General features: G+C 32.2%; 1 protein-coding gene across 2 annotated transcripts in view; it reads right to left on the reverse strand.

Annotated features, from left to right (window-relative positions):
* LOC128680739 (protein Wnt-1-like) overlaps positions 1 to 16,046 on the reverse strand; it is a 72,794-nt gene extending 56,748 nt beyond the window's left edge. For both annotated transcript variants that reach the window (XM_053764096.1, XM_053764095.2), the window contains exon 1: positions 15,571 to 16,046. In XM_053764096.1, the coding sequence (XP_053620071.1) occupies positions 15,571 to 15,638 (68 nt within the window). In that variant the 5' untranslated portion in view covers positions 15,639 to 16,046. The remainder of the gene's footprint in view (positions 1 to 15,570) is intronic.
* Positions 16,047 to 16,839: the final 793 nt, after the last annotated feature.

Consider the following 16,839-nt stretch of genomic DNA (forward strand, 5'->3'; position numbering starts at 1 on the left):
GTCGGTAAACTTTCGTATTTGTAATTTTAAGGTTATAAGTATTTATTTATGTATATTTTTGTGTCTTTCTACGACCTATGAGTCACAATACCGTATAGAAACTGCTTTTAATGACGCTTTTGCTAAATTAGTTATCGATATTTGCATTAATTTTATGTGTTTTCGATATTACGCTGTTGTAAAAGTTGTTTTGAAAATATCTGGCCATTGTGGATTAAGTATTTACTAATTTGCGAATAAAACCGGTCGATTTGTATCTTGAATTAATTCGCTAACATTTTTTTGTAGAAAACATGAACAATGTTATAACTATCGTTAAAAAAGAAACAGAAAAAGAAAAAGAAAAAGAAAAAGAAAAAGAAAAAGAAAAAGAAAAAGAAAAAGAAAAAGAAAAAGAAAAAGAAAAAGAAAAAGAAAAAGAAAAAGAAAAAGAAAAAGAAAAAGAAAAAGAAAAAGAAAAAGAAAAAGAAAAAGAAAAAGAAAAAGAAAAAGAAAAAGAAAAAGAAAAAGAAAAAGAAAAAGAAAAAGAAAAAGAAAAAGAAAAAGAAAAAGAAAAAGAAAAAGAAAAAGAAAAAGAAAAAGAAAAAGAAAAAGAAAAAGAAAAAGAAAAAGAAAAAGAAAAAGAAAAAGAAAAAGAAAAAGAAAAAGAAAAAGAAAAAGAAAAAGAAAAAGAAAAAGAAAAAGAAAAAGAAAAAGAAAAAGAAAGACCTCAAGGTTTAAGATGTTACAAGCAAACTAAAACAATGCACATTCATAATATATTTACTTGCATTGTGGAAGACCCCTAATAAGTCGTTTACGCCTAATAGTATTTGTCGATAACGGAACTCATGCGCAAATACAGGAGTGACAGTGACCAGACACTGAACTTGACGGGTTTATGGTAATCGATGAAGGGCCGGTTTTTATCGATTATATTGTTAGTAATCGATATGTGATTGTCTACATCCGTACCTGAACACTGGTCATGCTTTTACGGCTTTTGATGAAAATTTGAGATTGAAACTAGATGTTGCCCGCGGCTTCGCCCGCGCAAACCTTCCACGAACAATTATTTTACAGGATGAAAGGTGCCCCTATGTCCTTCTCCGTACTTCAAACTACATGTATGCAAAATTTCAAGAAGATTGGTTGAGTAGATAGAGCGTGACGAGGTAACTAACAAACTTATTTTCGCTTTTAGTTAGGATCTTTTTTAATCAATTAAATTCAAATCAAATCGTTTCTTGCCATTCATAGAGGACGTAGGTATGGTACCTTTCACCCCGGAAAATTAACGCGGGTGAAGCCGCGGGCAAAAGCTAGGACTCGACAAATTATAAAGATACACCACAGATAAGATAATCATATCTATGATATGAACAGTGTATAATTTTCATAACTTCATTGGATCCCGGTCAGTGGTCGTCAACATTTATTAATTTTCTCCTTAATTGCAGTGGACGGCTATCAGGTGGTTAGACTGCAGTGGCGTAGCTAATAAAGGACAAGAAGTCCCGATGCCCGGGGCCGCCTAGCTAAGGGGCCCTCGAAGCAGCGACATGTTTTTTACTTATTCTTTCATTCAGACTGTCTTATTGCTGTTTTATTATATATTATTAATAATAGAAATTGCATGCATATAAGTAACTATTAAAATTTAATTTTTATAATAAATCCGCATGCCGTTCCATATTCTTGTCGGCTGGGTTCTTATTGTACCTTTTATGTAAACAGTGTTAGCTAGCTAAGAGAACTTCATATTGTACACAATATGAATGGCAATAAACGAATTGAATTGAATTACCAGTGTTAGATTTTATTTTTAACTGAATACACTCAATATTTTATTGCGTCCACAAAGTTGACATTATGAAACAGAAAATAAAGTAGATTTGCAGACTCTGTCCGGCACAAAAATTAAAGTAAAATTAATAAAGTAAAGTTATAAAGGTAAAATTAAAGTTTTTTCACTTCATTAAACTTGTGGCGACGTCGCCGGTCTTCTATATACCTTGCCGCTTATAAAATGACTCCAATATGGGACTTATAGCCTTAGCAGCTAATAGACAACGACAGCATTACCACAGAGAGTAGAGATCAGTCAGGCGGACAGTTTTAATAACAATTACAGCCGAAACTTCTTTCGAAAATAATTTTAAGGTTTATTTTTACGCACACTCCGGATTTTGTGACTACAATTCTTCTATAATTCTACAACAACTCTACTATAATTCTACTTTAATTCTACTTGGGGCAAAAATACATTTATTGTATGTATGTTTGTAACGTGATAACTTTCGAACTGTTGGTCTCATTTTGATGAAATTTAAAAGGTATGTAGCAACCAAAATTGGTTAGGCCGTTTCTCAATTTATTCACAATTTTGTAAAAATTTATTGTGTTCGCGAGGTCTAAGCGAACAACACACAATATGAGAGAGTTTAAGAAGGGGCCCTCGGATTTTTTAATATATTTACCAAGGCAATATATTTATCAACTACGCCACCTTTGGACCGGACTGTTCATGATCTGATGGGCTCATCATAAAACCTTAATTATTTCACTTAATACTTGTGGAGATCCTGTCCTAAAAAGGCTACAAACCTTATTCTTAATCCGCCAGCCTCTACTGCGAATAAAATCCTTGTTTCCAAAACACGATGGAACGAGTTAATTTTTTTTTAAGATTGACCCGAAGTCTCTTTAAGTTAATATTACTATCCTACTAATACTATAAATGCTAAAGTTTTTGAGGATGTATATAAGTTTTGTTACTCTCTCACGCAAAATCTACTGGACCGATCGATCAATTTGGTACACAGGTAGAATAAAAACCTGGACAAAAGCTAGTTTGAACATAAACAAGCAACAAAGATGAGTGAATCACGAAACATTGTACCGTCGAAGCTAAATTAAGTATTAAAATTCCGCTCAGTCTCGCGTTAATAGTGGTTTCACATTAAATTGAGTGGATCTTATCTTTGTAATAACTTCTTCGGTAGTCCTTGGAGCAAAAAAATTGATGAAAATCGCTCTTTGCTCTTGGGTGGCGGCGAGGAGGTGGTGATTATAAAAAAAAAAGTTTTAAAAAGTTAACTGAATGACAACCTGAAGCACAGGTTAAATAAAAAAAATTTTACGAAAAAAAAAAATAAGTTTTTTGACACAAGTTTTTATTGTTGTCAAAGAGATCTGATTCAATGTGTGACAATAAATCATGTCCGTGCAGTAAACCGTTGAGGAGTTTCCCATGTCTGGAGCCGTTCCTGGGTGCACTTTAAGGTCATGTTTATCATAATGTATTGTCATCCAAACTAAATGCGTGTGCTAAATTTCAGCTCAATCGGTTGAAGATACCTATATATTTTAATGAATAACAGTTATTCTATTATTTGTCACTAAAGCCTATGTGTACCTTATTCACCTCATACGACATCCACGAGGGGATATGGAGTGGTACCACTCTAGGGCGGGACCACACGCCATTTTATTAATTGTAATAGACATACCCCGTTTTAAAAAAAGATAAAGCATTCTTTACGCCAAAATATGTTTGTCCCTATCGCACTTCCAATATTTGCTATTGACAGAAAGAGACAAATCATATTTTATCTTATGTTTTAATTAGTGAAACAGGTATAAAAGACAATTTGTTTTATCTACTTAGAGGAAAAACGAAATTTGGATTACTATACAAATCCTTATTACGTTTTTTTTTTTACTATCAGTAATTTAATCTGTGCCCTAATCTATGCTTATAACCACTCGACCGCTAAATCCTTGAAAAAATCCATTTTCATTTTATTACTCATATATTTCACACGTTGAAGGATCCGAACGGCGTTTTTTTTTTTTTATTTTATGACTAAGACATAATATGTTAGGCCACCAACCCTGGTAGCCGATTACCAAAACCCCTATTAATTTTAAATGATGTCAGAGCTTGTCAACAGTATTCTTTTTTTTTTTTTTTGAGGTTATAATTTCATTCGATTTATGTTTTCGATATAATGATTATAAAATGTTTATAATGTGGTCTGGTAGATTTATATTTTTGTGGGGATTCATATTGTGATAATTTCACAGTTTTTTTATACTTGGAAATATTTTAATAAATTAAAATTAGGTCGGTATGTGTACGTCGCGATTCAGCTTTTAAAATCATCTTTTTATGTCTGTAAAATGCGACCAAGTTAAAAGTAATTTTAGACCTGTGTGTAACCCTGTGTTTTTCAAATAAATATAGTAAATAATATTTATTTATCAACATTGACGTGTCGTGACAGGCAATTCAATATACATAGGTACATAACTAGTTAGATAACTGATTTTAGTGTCGGTCTAAATTCTGAACTCGGATAATATATTATTTTGCCGTGAAGTGGTGATAAAAAGTACCTACTCCGACGTTTAATGGTGGTGGATGTAATCATGAAAACGCTCAGATGAGAGAAATATATTATTTTGCTATTTGTCTTATTTATAATCACACTATCTATCGGTGAAAACCGCTTGAAAGCGTTGCTCCGTGCAGTTTGAGTTTATCGCGAACAGACAGACGCGACACAGGACTTCGTTTTATAATATGTAAGGAAAAGGCAAGGAAATACTTAATTCATAAGCCATTTTTAGGTTTTGGTTAGAAAGGCAGCCTTTTATTTTATTTTATGTTTTTATTTCGGAAATATAAATAAAATATCATATCAGGCTTAATTTTTGTAAACAATAATGATAATGATCAGTCTTTAACTTTCTTTTTTGTAAAAATCAACGTGTAAAAGATAAAAAAAAATTGTCTATACATATTTATATTTATTTATTTAAAACGATACACAACTTTATCCTGTGTTAATCGAGTAAAATACCCGATACATACGATTCTAAGTAAAGCGTGTTTTAGTTCGAGTAGAATTCCTGGGTTTCCAAGAAACGCTGTGAGAATGAGAATCAAACATCCCATGTATGGAATTTTTGCGGACAACCGTGTGAAGTGGAGACGAAAAATAGGAAAGTGGACCATTGGCCCGGACGCTCAACGGCTGAGGAAGAAACCGGGGAAAAGATTATATAAGCGAGAGATTTATTCTGCAATTCTCACTGAAGCTAAACATGTATATATTTAACGAAAGTATTCTTTTTTGACATTTCTTTCATCAGAAAATATATTGGATCTAATTTAAAACGCACCACGTCTTTAAACGCCTTTTTAGTCTAAAATTTGTACACAAATTCGCATTGTAATTGTACTGGAATTATCTCATCAAGACCATCTGGCAGATCAATAAAATAAGATACAAAACTGCCCAAAGTAGAAAGTTTAACGGTCGAACGACAATGGTCGGAGCCAAGTACATAATTGCAACAATGTTGAACAGTTTCTCCATTTTTTGAGTCTCATTTCTTGTTTTGAGACTCAAAAAATGCCTTTGTACAATCGACAGTACACCAAGTTACCCTTCATGAACATCTATGGTGCTATAATGGCGGCGAGTTTGCAATGAATTTGGTTTGATTTGCTGTTGACTGTTCCTTGCCTATCTGTGCGAATTCCCAGTTTCTCCCGCGCCTATAGAGCGTCGATGTTCAGGGCTTTTCTACTTTTTTTTTCACTTGGCGCGGTCTTTGGCTTCTAAGTATCCTTATCCTTACATATTATAAAACAAAACCCTCTAACGCGTCTGTCTGTCTGTTCGCGATAAACTCAAAAATCTACTGACTTTTTAGTTGAAACTCCAAAAATTAATCACATGTGAAGTGGCGCTAGTGTAATCGCCTAACAAACAGCTGTTCCAAAATTATGCTAAAATATTGAACTAAATGACAAGGGATGTGAAAATGCATATATTATTTGCTTCAATGGTGCATGAAATATAAGGGAAGCACCCATCTGAGATATTTTTTTATTATGATAATATATATCATTTAAGTTTAAACCACAAATTTGAATTGTACAAAATTATACGAGCAAGACAAACAAGTACGCGCACGGAACAGAATTGACATTTGTTTGAAAAATAAATACCTATTTTTATTATTTACCATTCTTCTTCATAGTCGTATTCCTCAATGGCTGAATGTCGTGGTCATTACGTGTTATGAAACACACACAACAACTTTCTTGGCATTATTAATGGAGTGGTTTGCCATTGCCTTCTTTCATTTCACACACAAGTTAATAATAATCAACCAGTATGCAGGTTTCCTCACGATGTTTTCCTTCACCGGAAGCAAGTGGTGGTCGATGAAAACTACTACATATGAGTCAGATTTGTATAGAAACTCATGTGGCACGAGTAGGATTCGAACCTGGGACCTTTCGGTCCACAGGCGGGCGTCTTAACCATTACACCAGCACCGCTTCCATTTACCATTAGGTACACTAATAATGTAAAATATGTCATTAAAATATTATATTGATTTTTTAAAATAATTATTCAATCAAATTCTACGAGATGTACTCTGTTATTTATATAAAAAAGGTAAAGCATCTTTAAGCTAAAGTATGTTCTGTCACTGTCGCACTTATTTTATTTTGTAATGGACTGAAAGAGAGAAAACAAACTTTAGCTTCAAATATGCTCTAATTGGTATGTATAATGTACAGTTCAATGATCAATTCAAATAAATTCCCAACTATTTATTTCAAACAAACTCAAACTTCGCCTTCAATAAGTCAGTCATTTTGAATTTAAACCGTTCCGTTCCAGTTTGGTTTTTAAAGTCAAACAGAAGAAACTAAACACCCCGAGTTATATGAAAAGTTGCTGAGATCAACGTAAAGTTTCCGCCAGCCAATATTATTAGTATTTGCTTTCCTCCAATAAATGAAATGGAGTTTAATATTGCCTTTTTGGCGCGACAGAGGGCGTCCATTGTAATTTAAACAAAAACCGGCCATAAAGTTTAAAAGTAGAAGTTTTTTAAACAATCCGAATTACTTCACATTTATCCCGCCAGAGTACAGCACTGTATGTGAAGTACACATAAGCTTTGCCGCCTTTTGTTATGTCGATTAAAAACGTTTTTTTTACAGTACTTTATTAATCCTGTCATTATGTAAGCATTCGTTTGTGAAAATATACAACAATGTAGCATATTCGGGTGTCGATACATTGGGAAAACTCGTTTTCCATAAGATAAAAAACTTCGAAAACTAATAAGCAATACGCCTCACGCTGTAAAATTTTCGAGCCAGTAAATAAAAGCTCGGAACAATTCACACGTGAACACTTATTAAAATATGGACTTTATACAGGTAAGATCTTCAGTCAAAATCACTTGATTTTGACTGAAGACTTCAGCCAAAATCAGAAGATTTCAGATTATATCAGTTTATGACCACAGTTGACTAAATAATGCAGAACATAACCTAAAATAGTGTTATTACCTATTTTCAGGATAATCCACTTTATCCTTCCTTTTTCCTTTAAACTCGCACTACGTTTGCGTAGAAGATATTTTTGTCGTAAATCTGCAACAATATTGAAAATTGGCGCTTTTTGCCTCCATTGGCAATGTTTGTGTACCTTAGTTGTATCAGTATCGCCATCTGCGCTGAGATTTGCGTAATATTCTATGTCATGCAGAGATATCATATTTTTAAAAATATTGATAATACGTAGCGGCTTGGCAGGAATATCTATTATCAAACCAGCCGGATGAACAATGTTCGAACATTCATTATTCGAAATTCAAAAGTGATGTGCAAATAATATAAAGAAAGTTGCCAGCAATTTATGCATAGACACAGAGAATAAATATTATTAGACTATAACAAAAATAAGTTCTAATCTTAAATATGCCTTAATCCGTTGAAATATGGGCTGTTTTAGCATAGCAATATGTTTCATAGATAAACTAACATGAGTAATCTTACCGTATGCACTTGGTACCCCAAAACTATCACATGCACCCCCATTTTGACAACACAGCATTCGGGTAACGAATGCAAATCGCCCAGGGTTGTGAAATATACGGCCAATAAATAAACAAGACCAAAGGGGTGAAATTAAATATTCATATGGGCTAGTGATGGGACATGATATGACGCGTTGAATACAATTTATGGTATTTTCGATATTTAATGTTTTAAACTGTGTATAATTTATCAGAAAGTTAATAAGGTACTAGGGTTTTTGACTGCTTCAATAAATATATAAGTAAGTATAGATATTTGTTTCAGCTAAATATTCCTTAGTTATAATTCTTTGTAGTGGCTAGTAATATTTTGATCGATATATTTATGATAAAAAAGTGTACGTGTAGTACCTATATGTATTTTTTTGCATAAATCTCTTTGTTATACATTTTATATTACCCTATAATCATAAACTACTCGATGACTAGTAGAATCTAAATATTTCGAGGAATTAAACTGTTTTTCGAAAATATTTAATGAGACCAGAAAGTCATGTTCGATTCCCACTAGAGTCCAGAATTTTTCATGTCATGAAATATTTTCAACATTAATTAAATAGTGACATGTATTTAGGACAAAGCTGTTTTTACAATTAAAAAAAAAATTAAAAGCTCGATTAGAAGAAATAAAAAAAATATTGCCCATCACTATGCCAGTCCAATATTGTAATAGGCAGACTAAAGAGTGAGGCGACTTGTATAACATCACCAAATTAGCCAATGTGCACTAGCCCTCCGGCGATCACAGGGTTGCCACTTTGTGTTTTTTTTTTTGTTAGAAATTATTATTTTTTTAAGTTTTTTAAAAACTGAATATTATTCCTAACATACTTTATTGAAAATTGAATTTGGGAGGGTCAGGTTATGTTTATATAACATTTTATATTTCTTTTGTGTTGTTTATTTGTGGAATGATTAAATGTCTTCTATAGAAGAGATTTTGTTAGATATGTTTTTTTGTCTTGCTTACAGAACTACATATTAACTCGTTAAATGGTAAACAAAAATATTAATTAAACTTAATTGTAGTGCATATTTTACAAAAGGTAACGAATATAAATTTTACATAATTGACGGCGACCGAAATACCCACTTTTTCAATGTCAACAAATTGATCCGAGACATTTATGAATGAAAATAAAAATGTCCGATATTTTTCGGACTAATTAACATAAAAATATTTATCGGCCAGCCCCAAATTAAAGTTATCTTTGTAAATGAAATATTACGGTTGGCACAAATAAACCTTTGTGATATGTAACAATTAACTCAATATATTATGTATGATTTGAATATTTAATGTTAAAGTTAATCTTTTAACTATTTTTTTATAGTCAAATTTCTAATGGCTGTAGATATAATAATAATAATAATAAGAAATCATTTATTGCAGGCACTTGTAAAATACATGACCCATATCACACTATAGACTAAAAAAAAATAAAAAATAGAAATAGTACCTAATAAATTAATATTATTTACTATTACTGTCGCGATGCACGCATATGCATATTATGTATGCATACATAATGTCCACGATCCTGAGCCATGTAACACATACAACGACTTTCTGGGCGATATTAAGTGGTTTGGTTGAGGAGTGGAGAGCAAATACTGGCTGATAAACTATCAACTAGAGTGCAGGTTTCCTCACGATATTTCCTTCACTTAAAGAAAGTGACTTTAGAGATCTCTTAATCATTTTACTTCATTTTTATTTTTTTAAAGATTTCCAAATTATTTTCATAACTTCCGGTCCTTTGTGACCCATAGGACTTAGTATTAGTTATACGCGAGTGAACGATTCAATGGATAAAAGTATCTTTATACAATTATGGCCATGTGGAAACCCTGCAATTTTAACCCAAAGACATGTAAATGCCTCGTGACGCCTTTATAAATGATTTTATCCAGCGTGTTTTGTGTGAAATATTACGATGGCAAATTGAATTGGACGCAATCTGGCCGAGAGATACGCCGTCACATGTGCTCTAAAACATAATAGGGTTATTATACAAATCATGGGGTGAAGTTGGTCCAAACATTTGTAATATTTTCGAACGAGTTCTTTGAAATGGCGTATTAAAATATAATGTTTTTGTTACGACGCTTGTCGGCTTTTGTCGGTAGGACACGTGGTTAATGTCAAATAGTCAGAATGTGTCTTTTTGTGCTCATCGCATTCTGGTATATTACAGGGATTATTCATATTCCATTTTGAAGGCGTAATCGATACAACATTTTCAAAATAAAATTATTGTTTATTTCTAATATAAAAAGTAATGTAACATATATCTTTCACTTTTACTGGATTGTAATTTATTTAATAATTTTTTTTACTAAGTAGATGCAGCGATTAATAAAAAAAAATAGAAAAGAAGCTTCAGCATTTATAAAAATAACAGTAAAAAGAGACCACAAACAATTTACTATAGTTTTAACGTGACAACCCTGATGGAAATTTATACAGTTTAAATAAATTAGGCATTCGATAAGGGCCCGTCTACACGATCTACGAGTTTCGGCCTCGTTGCGCTCACCTTTGCACCTCTGTGAACTGCGATAGGCCACGGTGTGAGCGCGCCCAAATTTATGGGCATAGACTGTATTGCCATACGAATGAAGTATTCATGAATGTAATTTTTTTTTTTCAATGTTTTATGTACGATCCAATTTATGTAATTATCCATGAATTCCAGAAAATAATATTCGTGATTTCTAAAACCAAATGCACATAGTTAACTTTTTAAAACACTTCGGTATATTTTTTTTACTTTTAAAATTTTGTCCAAATTATCGAATCAATTTAGAGATAAACAAACATCACAATCAAATTGAATTTATCGATTATAAATCAAGTTGTTTCTCTTTTCTTGTGTATGTCACAAATCACAACAAAAAATAAACAAATCAAGTTATTGAAAGCTGCAAGTAAAAAAAGAGTTAAAAACTTCTATAATTTCGACACGGTTTTATTGAGGATATGTAATTAAAAATTAAAAGCTCAAATAAACAATGAACAAAATAAATTCGCTGTCGAAACTCATCCACGTTATCTGACCATCTCAATAGAACAACAAGTGGTAATACAATTAGCTGAATGTTGAACGGTTGATGTATTGCTTCCGGCAGCTCTATGGCAAATTAAAAAGAAATTAGGCCATTTGAATTCAAATGTTTTTGCACCTGTAACTGGCCGAAATTTTTTTTTTAATGATGACGTTTCAGACTCTTAGAGGAAAATCAATAATATTCCAAAATTAAAATACCTATACATTAATTTTCGTAGATTTCCAAAACCGGTGACGTAGCTACCCAGGGAGTATACGGCGCGATGCCCGGGCCCTTAAATTCAAATAGACTCTGGCTAATAAACTATAAATTGAACTAGTAAAAGTTGTGTTATATTAATACCAACCTACCTAGGTACCCACGTGTTGAAATAGTACGGTACATAGTTTTACCATCTACATCATTATCAACCTAAAATCATTACAAATTCTCCGTTATTACTACCTACATACACATAGAGATAACTTGACAGTTAGTTGACTGTACAGAATGTACAATAATTTACTCTATGACAGCACCAGAGAGACGGCTACTCTATTAGTTACACATTTTACGATTGTTTTACACGAACAGAAACGTTTGCCCGCCATTTTGCCTTGCACTGCCACCGTATATTAAGAAAATTGCCCAGCGCCGAGTTAATTAAAATATTCTCTAATTCTGGCAACACAGTAGATAGACTAAACACACACAGGAAAATCCGTAATCGAAATCGATCGACTCTAACAAATGAAACGGCTTTAGGAAATAGCATTTTGAATTTATTATTTTATATTTATTTAATGTCGGAAACGGAACGTAATTCTTAGTAAAATGATTGGCGGTGCGTTTGAAGTTAACGGAACGTTTACATTGTTGTTTGAAATAGGAATGTGTGTGTTCTATTTTTAGATTTCGCCCAATGCCCTTTGAGGTGGGACATAGTGATTTAGATACTGGCTGGTTGTACTGTTAATGCTTCGTATACCCGACGCATTGAACTTTCCTTTTTTTTCTATACATGTGTTAATTGTCTGTAGGTACTCATTATGTAGAAGTGAAAATTGTGCATTAAAAGGTCTCTTTACATTTATTATATCTAGTAATCTGGCTGAATTAGAATTCAAATTTCGTATTTTGATTTAAAGCAATCCGTACTTTGTAACGTGTGAAACAATGCCACAAGCTCAATCCCTTGATTACAAAGCTATATATGAGAATTCCTTGTGTACTACGGAACCCTAAAACGAATATATCACTGTACTGAGTAATAAAAGGCTCCATTAATGATCAATAAAAATACTTAATAAGGCCAAGTGCAATTTAGCCTTATGGACTATAAATTCTATAAACGCATTAAATAGATTTTTCTATGGATATAGTGTGGGCAAATGGGTTTAGATGTGGTCTACATATTAGTTCAAATATTCGTAATTAACCATTACAAAAATTAATTATTATATTCATATCTACATAGTCGTATTCCTCATGGCTGAGGGTCGTTGTCATTACGTGGAATTAAACACATATAACAACTTTCTTGGCATTATTAAGGAGTGGTTTGCCATTGCCTTCCCCATTTCACACACAAGTTAATAACCAACCAGTGTGCAGGTTTCCTCACGATATTTTCCTTCCTTACCATATATGAGTCAGATTGGCATTAGTAACGGAGTGGTTTGCCATTGCCTTCTCCATTTCACACACAAGTTAATAACCAACCAGTGTGCTGGTTTCCTCACGATATTTTCCTTCCTTACCATATATGAGTCAGATTGGTATACAAACTCATGTGGCACGAGTAGGATTCGAACCTGGGACCTTTCGATCCACAGGCAGGCGTTTAAACATTACACCACCACCGCTTCATTTATAATAATTGATCTATATGTATACAGTTTTGTATTATTATGCACTGTTGTTTTTCGGGCAATATAAAAAAAAATATTACTTTTAAATAATAATATTGAAAAAAAAAATGCATTTTCTTTGAATTGCATCAGTGCAAACTTAACTTAACAAACACAAGTTTGTATGTGCACTTTTTGTGGAATCGAAACAAAAAGTAGCCTATTCTTGATCCCGGGTCTACAACTATAAACAGATCATCAAAATTCAGCAGTTTAGCTGTGAAATCTTGACAGACAGACTTTCACATTTATTAACTAGTTGTTTGCCTGCGGCTTCGTCCGCGTAAAATTTCCTCGGGAACATTTTCTCTGTATTCATTAAAATGAGTTAAAGAAGTATCGATACGAAAACCATACCAAATGTCTTTTTCTTATCAATTGTAGGTAACAAAAAGCAAGGATTTAAGTATGTTTGTTTAGTTTTTTTTTATTATATTTTTTTTTTATTAAGTATGTTTGTTTAGTTTTTTTTTATTATTTTTTTTTTTTTATTAAGTATGTTTGTTTAGTTTTTTTTTATTTTATTTAAAACGTGTTTAGCATTAGTGCAATTTAGTCAAAAAGAGATTTTATTTCAAAGTTCAAATTAAGTAAGTTATAACTTTACAAGCGAGGCAGAGGTACGAGCCAAGACAAAAAAAAAATGAAAGTTATTTGCGAACTAACTTGGTTCAAAAATAAGTTTAACTGCTGTTTCACTTATGCATACATCAAAGCTGCTGTGAATTTCAAAATTAAAGGAACAACTTAAACAGATTGACTCATAATATTATATTATGTGATCATTAGTAGGTCCGTAGGCCCAGCATTGGGACACGGAGGGCTGCAGATGATGAAAATGATAATATTATATTATATTATATATATATATAATATTATGGACATCGTTTTATCTAAAATAAATAATTATATATGGACAAATCACATATTTATATTAAGTTAGACTTGTGTTACTGGATACCGTCTCGATAATACTATATTTTATAACATAATACACATTAATATCAAAGACCCAAGTGAAACGGACGGTCAATATCCATCATGATCTGAAAAGGGATAGAACTCGCGACTTCCGCTGTAGCAATCGGGTATGATGGCAAAAAATTTAGAAATTATATTAAAGAAGTACTTTGTAAAAAGGCATATTACAAGTCTGACGATTATGTGGATGACAATAATGTTTGACCCAAGCATGGTGCAGTATCCTCATAACATATGTAGTTGATTTATGACATTATTACGTACGTTTTGTACATTTAGCTTTTTATTTATATATATTTATTTTTGTGTGACAATTTTCAATAATTTTATTGATATAAGACCTATATTTGTTAATTGACGTCCTTGGAGAAAAGGCTGCGGTGAAGTTTGTTGCGCCGGCTTCTTCTTCACCTGCGCTTTGGAAGCCGGCAGTAGACTTAGTGTAAGTAATATTTTGACGTCAATAAGTGATGTATATCATCCTAAATTGAATAAAGAATTTTGAATTTGAATAAGGTTGCAGAGGATATCATTTAGTTAATAATAATATGTAAGTAACTAAGTAGAACAAGCTCTCATTGATCAAATGAAAAAGCCCTTACATTTTTCCGTCTTATGTCATTAATATAACGTAATAAGTTTTAACGTCAATTTTCAATTTTTTTTTTCCAGAAATCACTCCCACAGATTGTTAAAAAGGAGGACTTATGCCTTAAATTCCAATTCAATTCATTTATTCAGAAATTAGACCTTCACAGGCTTTTTTTCTCGTCAATTTTTATATTTATAGTTATTTCTCACAAGCAACAAAGTACTGGCGGGCCTTACGGGGTAGACAGAGCCAGAGGTTGCAATACATCCATAAATAAAGTATGTAGCTAGTTAATTTGTTTTATGACCTGTAACTGGAGTCAATATATGGGAAACGCAAGACCAGGAGAATCAACTGCCCGGTATAATAATAATAATGTCCGGGTAATATCGGACGAGTTATGTAAATCACACAAATCACTGTCAAACAAAAATGTTGAGTACAAAGCGAAATGTAAACACGAAATTATTTATGTTGGGAAACTATTTTTAGATAAGCCAGGATTGCAGTGAAAAACGAACATGGCGGAGTTTATGACATGTCACAATTACAGTCTTTCATATAAGGTACCTTACTGAATAAAATCGTGATTTTAAATACCATGTACAGCATATTTTTTATACTTAAATAAGTAATTATCCCAGCCTATCCTTGCATATTGTAAGTCCGTTACCGCGTCTGTTTCCCTCTTACTATTATTAGATTTCGATTAAAATAGGAGAAATAATAACTTTAAATGTTGTTTTATAATGTGTTACTCTTTCAGAGCAACGCAATTTGCTTTTATTTCTTCCACTTCTATGTAACACATTATATTAATTATTTGAATAAATAAATAGTTTTGAGTTTGAATAAAAGTTATTAATAAAAAAATGTTTGATAGCCGCTGTCGCACTCTACTTGAAATAATATACAAAAATCCATATTTTTAATAAACTTGATAAAGAAAATCATGTTTTTAATATTGATTTTATTATTTTCTCTTTTCGTCCACTGCAGGTATTTAATTTGTAGAGTTACTTTATTCTTTCGCCGTCGCGCAGAAACTTGGTTATAAAAGTTGCTAACTAAGTATTGACTGACTGTTGAAGAACAAAATTCTTTTAAATACACAATTATTTTTAAAAAATGACTTACCACCAACTTCCCACGACAGCCTCGATGAGTAGAAGCATATAGCACAGAACTTTCCAAAAAAGCTTCATAGTGCCAAAAAAATCACAAGATTTCACTGTCTTCAAAGTTAACTTTTCAAACTCACTCCACAATTCACCGCAAAAATACTTCAATTTAAACGATCGCAATCAAAAACTGAACACTAAACAATAACCACAGAAGCGAACAAACATAACAAAGTAATCACAAAACATTTCCAAAGTGCTGGTCGAAAAGAAAAACGTAAAAAAAGAAAAACTTTTTAAGACAAACTTCGTCGAAAGTTGTCTCTGGCCATCGGGATTTTAAAAACAAAACACATGACAATTAATTAAAAATCAAAGGTGATTATCAAAGCAGTTCGAAATTTAAAATACGCAAAAGGAATTCGGCGGTTTGAGCAAGCGTTGCGTCCGAGATCCGAGCGCATAGGGCTACAAAACCAGACTGACTTGGTAAGCCGTTTTGTAAGTATTCCATAGGATTCGCTGGTAAGGGGAAGGGTCGGACAGCAACGGAGGGCGTATAGATGCATGCACTGCAAGTCCTTCAAGCCCTTACCACGAAACGACAGCCTAAAGACTTCAAATTATCCAACAAAATGTCAAAGACTACAAAACTTGATTTTGACGAAGCGAGAACTTATAGCAATTTAACGTAACATTTGCCTCTTATGGCCATCAATTGTGGGTTTAAGTCTTTAGTAATGCGCAGAAATATTATCGTTTTGAAATTGATTTGCTCAGGTTTAAATATAATGTTGTCGTAAATGTTGATGGAGGCTTATTTATGGAGGGTATAAACAACAAATCATGTAGTACTACAACAGATATAAGTTCTTGGGAGAAAGGATATTTATTTAAGTATATTGCACAATTTAGTATATCTAAGTCAAGGAATATATGTTCATAGTTGAGTTCTTTAAAAACTAAATCTATATCACATTGTTTATTTTATAATATCATTATTTATTTTGATAATAATTTTATTGAAACATAAATTAATTAATGTATAACTATATTGTTATATACTTACCTCTATCAAACTTTTAATAAAATAAATCTTTACATAATACATAAATTCACACACTTATCAAATTTTATAAATGAGAGTAGAATTTATCCAAATTAAAAAGCCCGCGGCCATAAAATATCACCTATCCCAAACTTCAATTAAGCATCATTAAGAAATAAGAGACAATAAAAAAACTAAACCCCAATCTTACCTTCGAAAGAACCGCATTGTAACCAA

This window comes from Plodia interpunctella, chromosome 25 (assembly GCF_027563975.2).
Source record: "Plodia interpunctella isolate USDA-ARS_2022_Savannah chromosome 25, ilPloInte3.2, whole genome shotgun sequence".
Lineage (NCBI taxonomy): Eukaryota > Metazoa > Arthropoda > Insecta > Lepidoptera > Pyralidae > Plodia > Plodia interpunctella.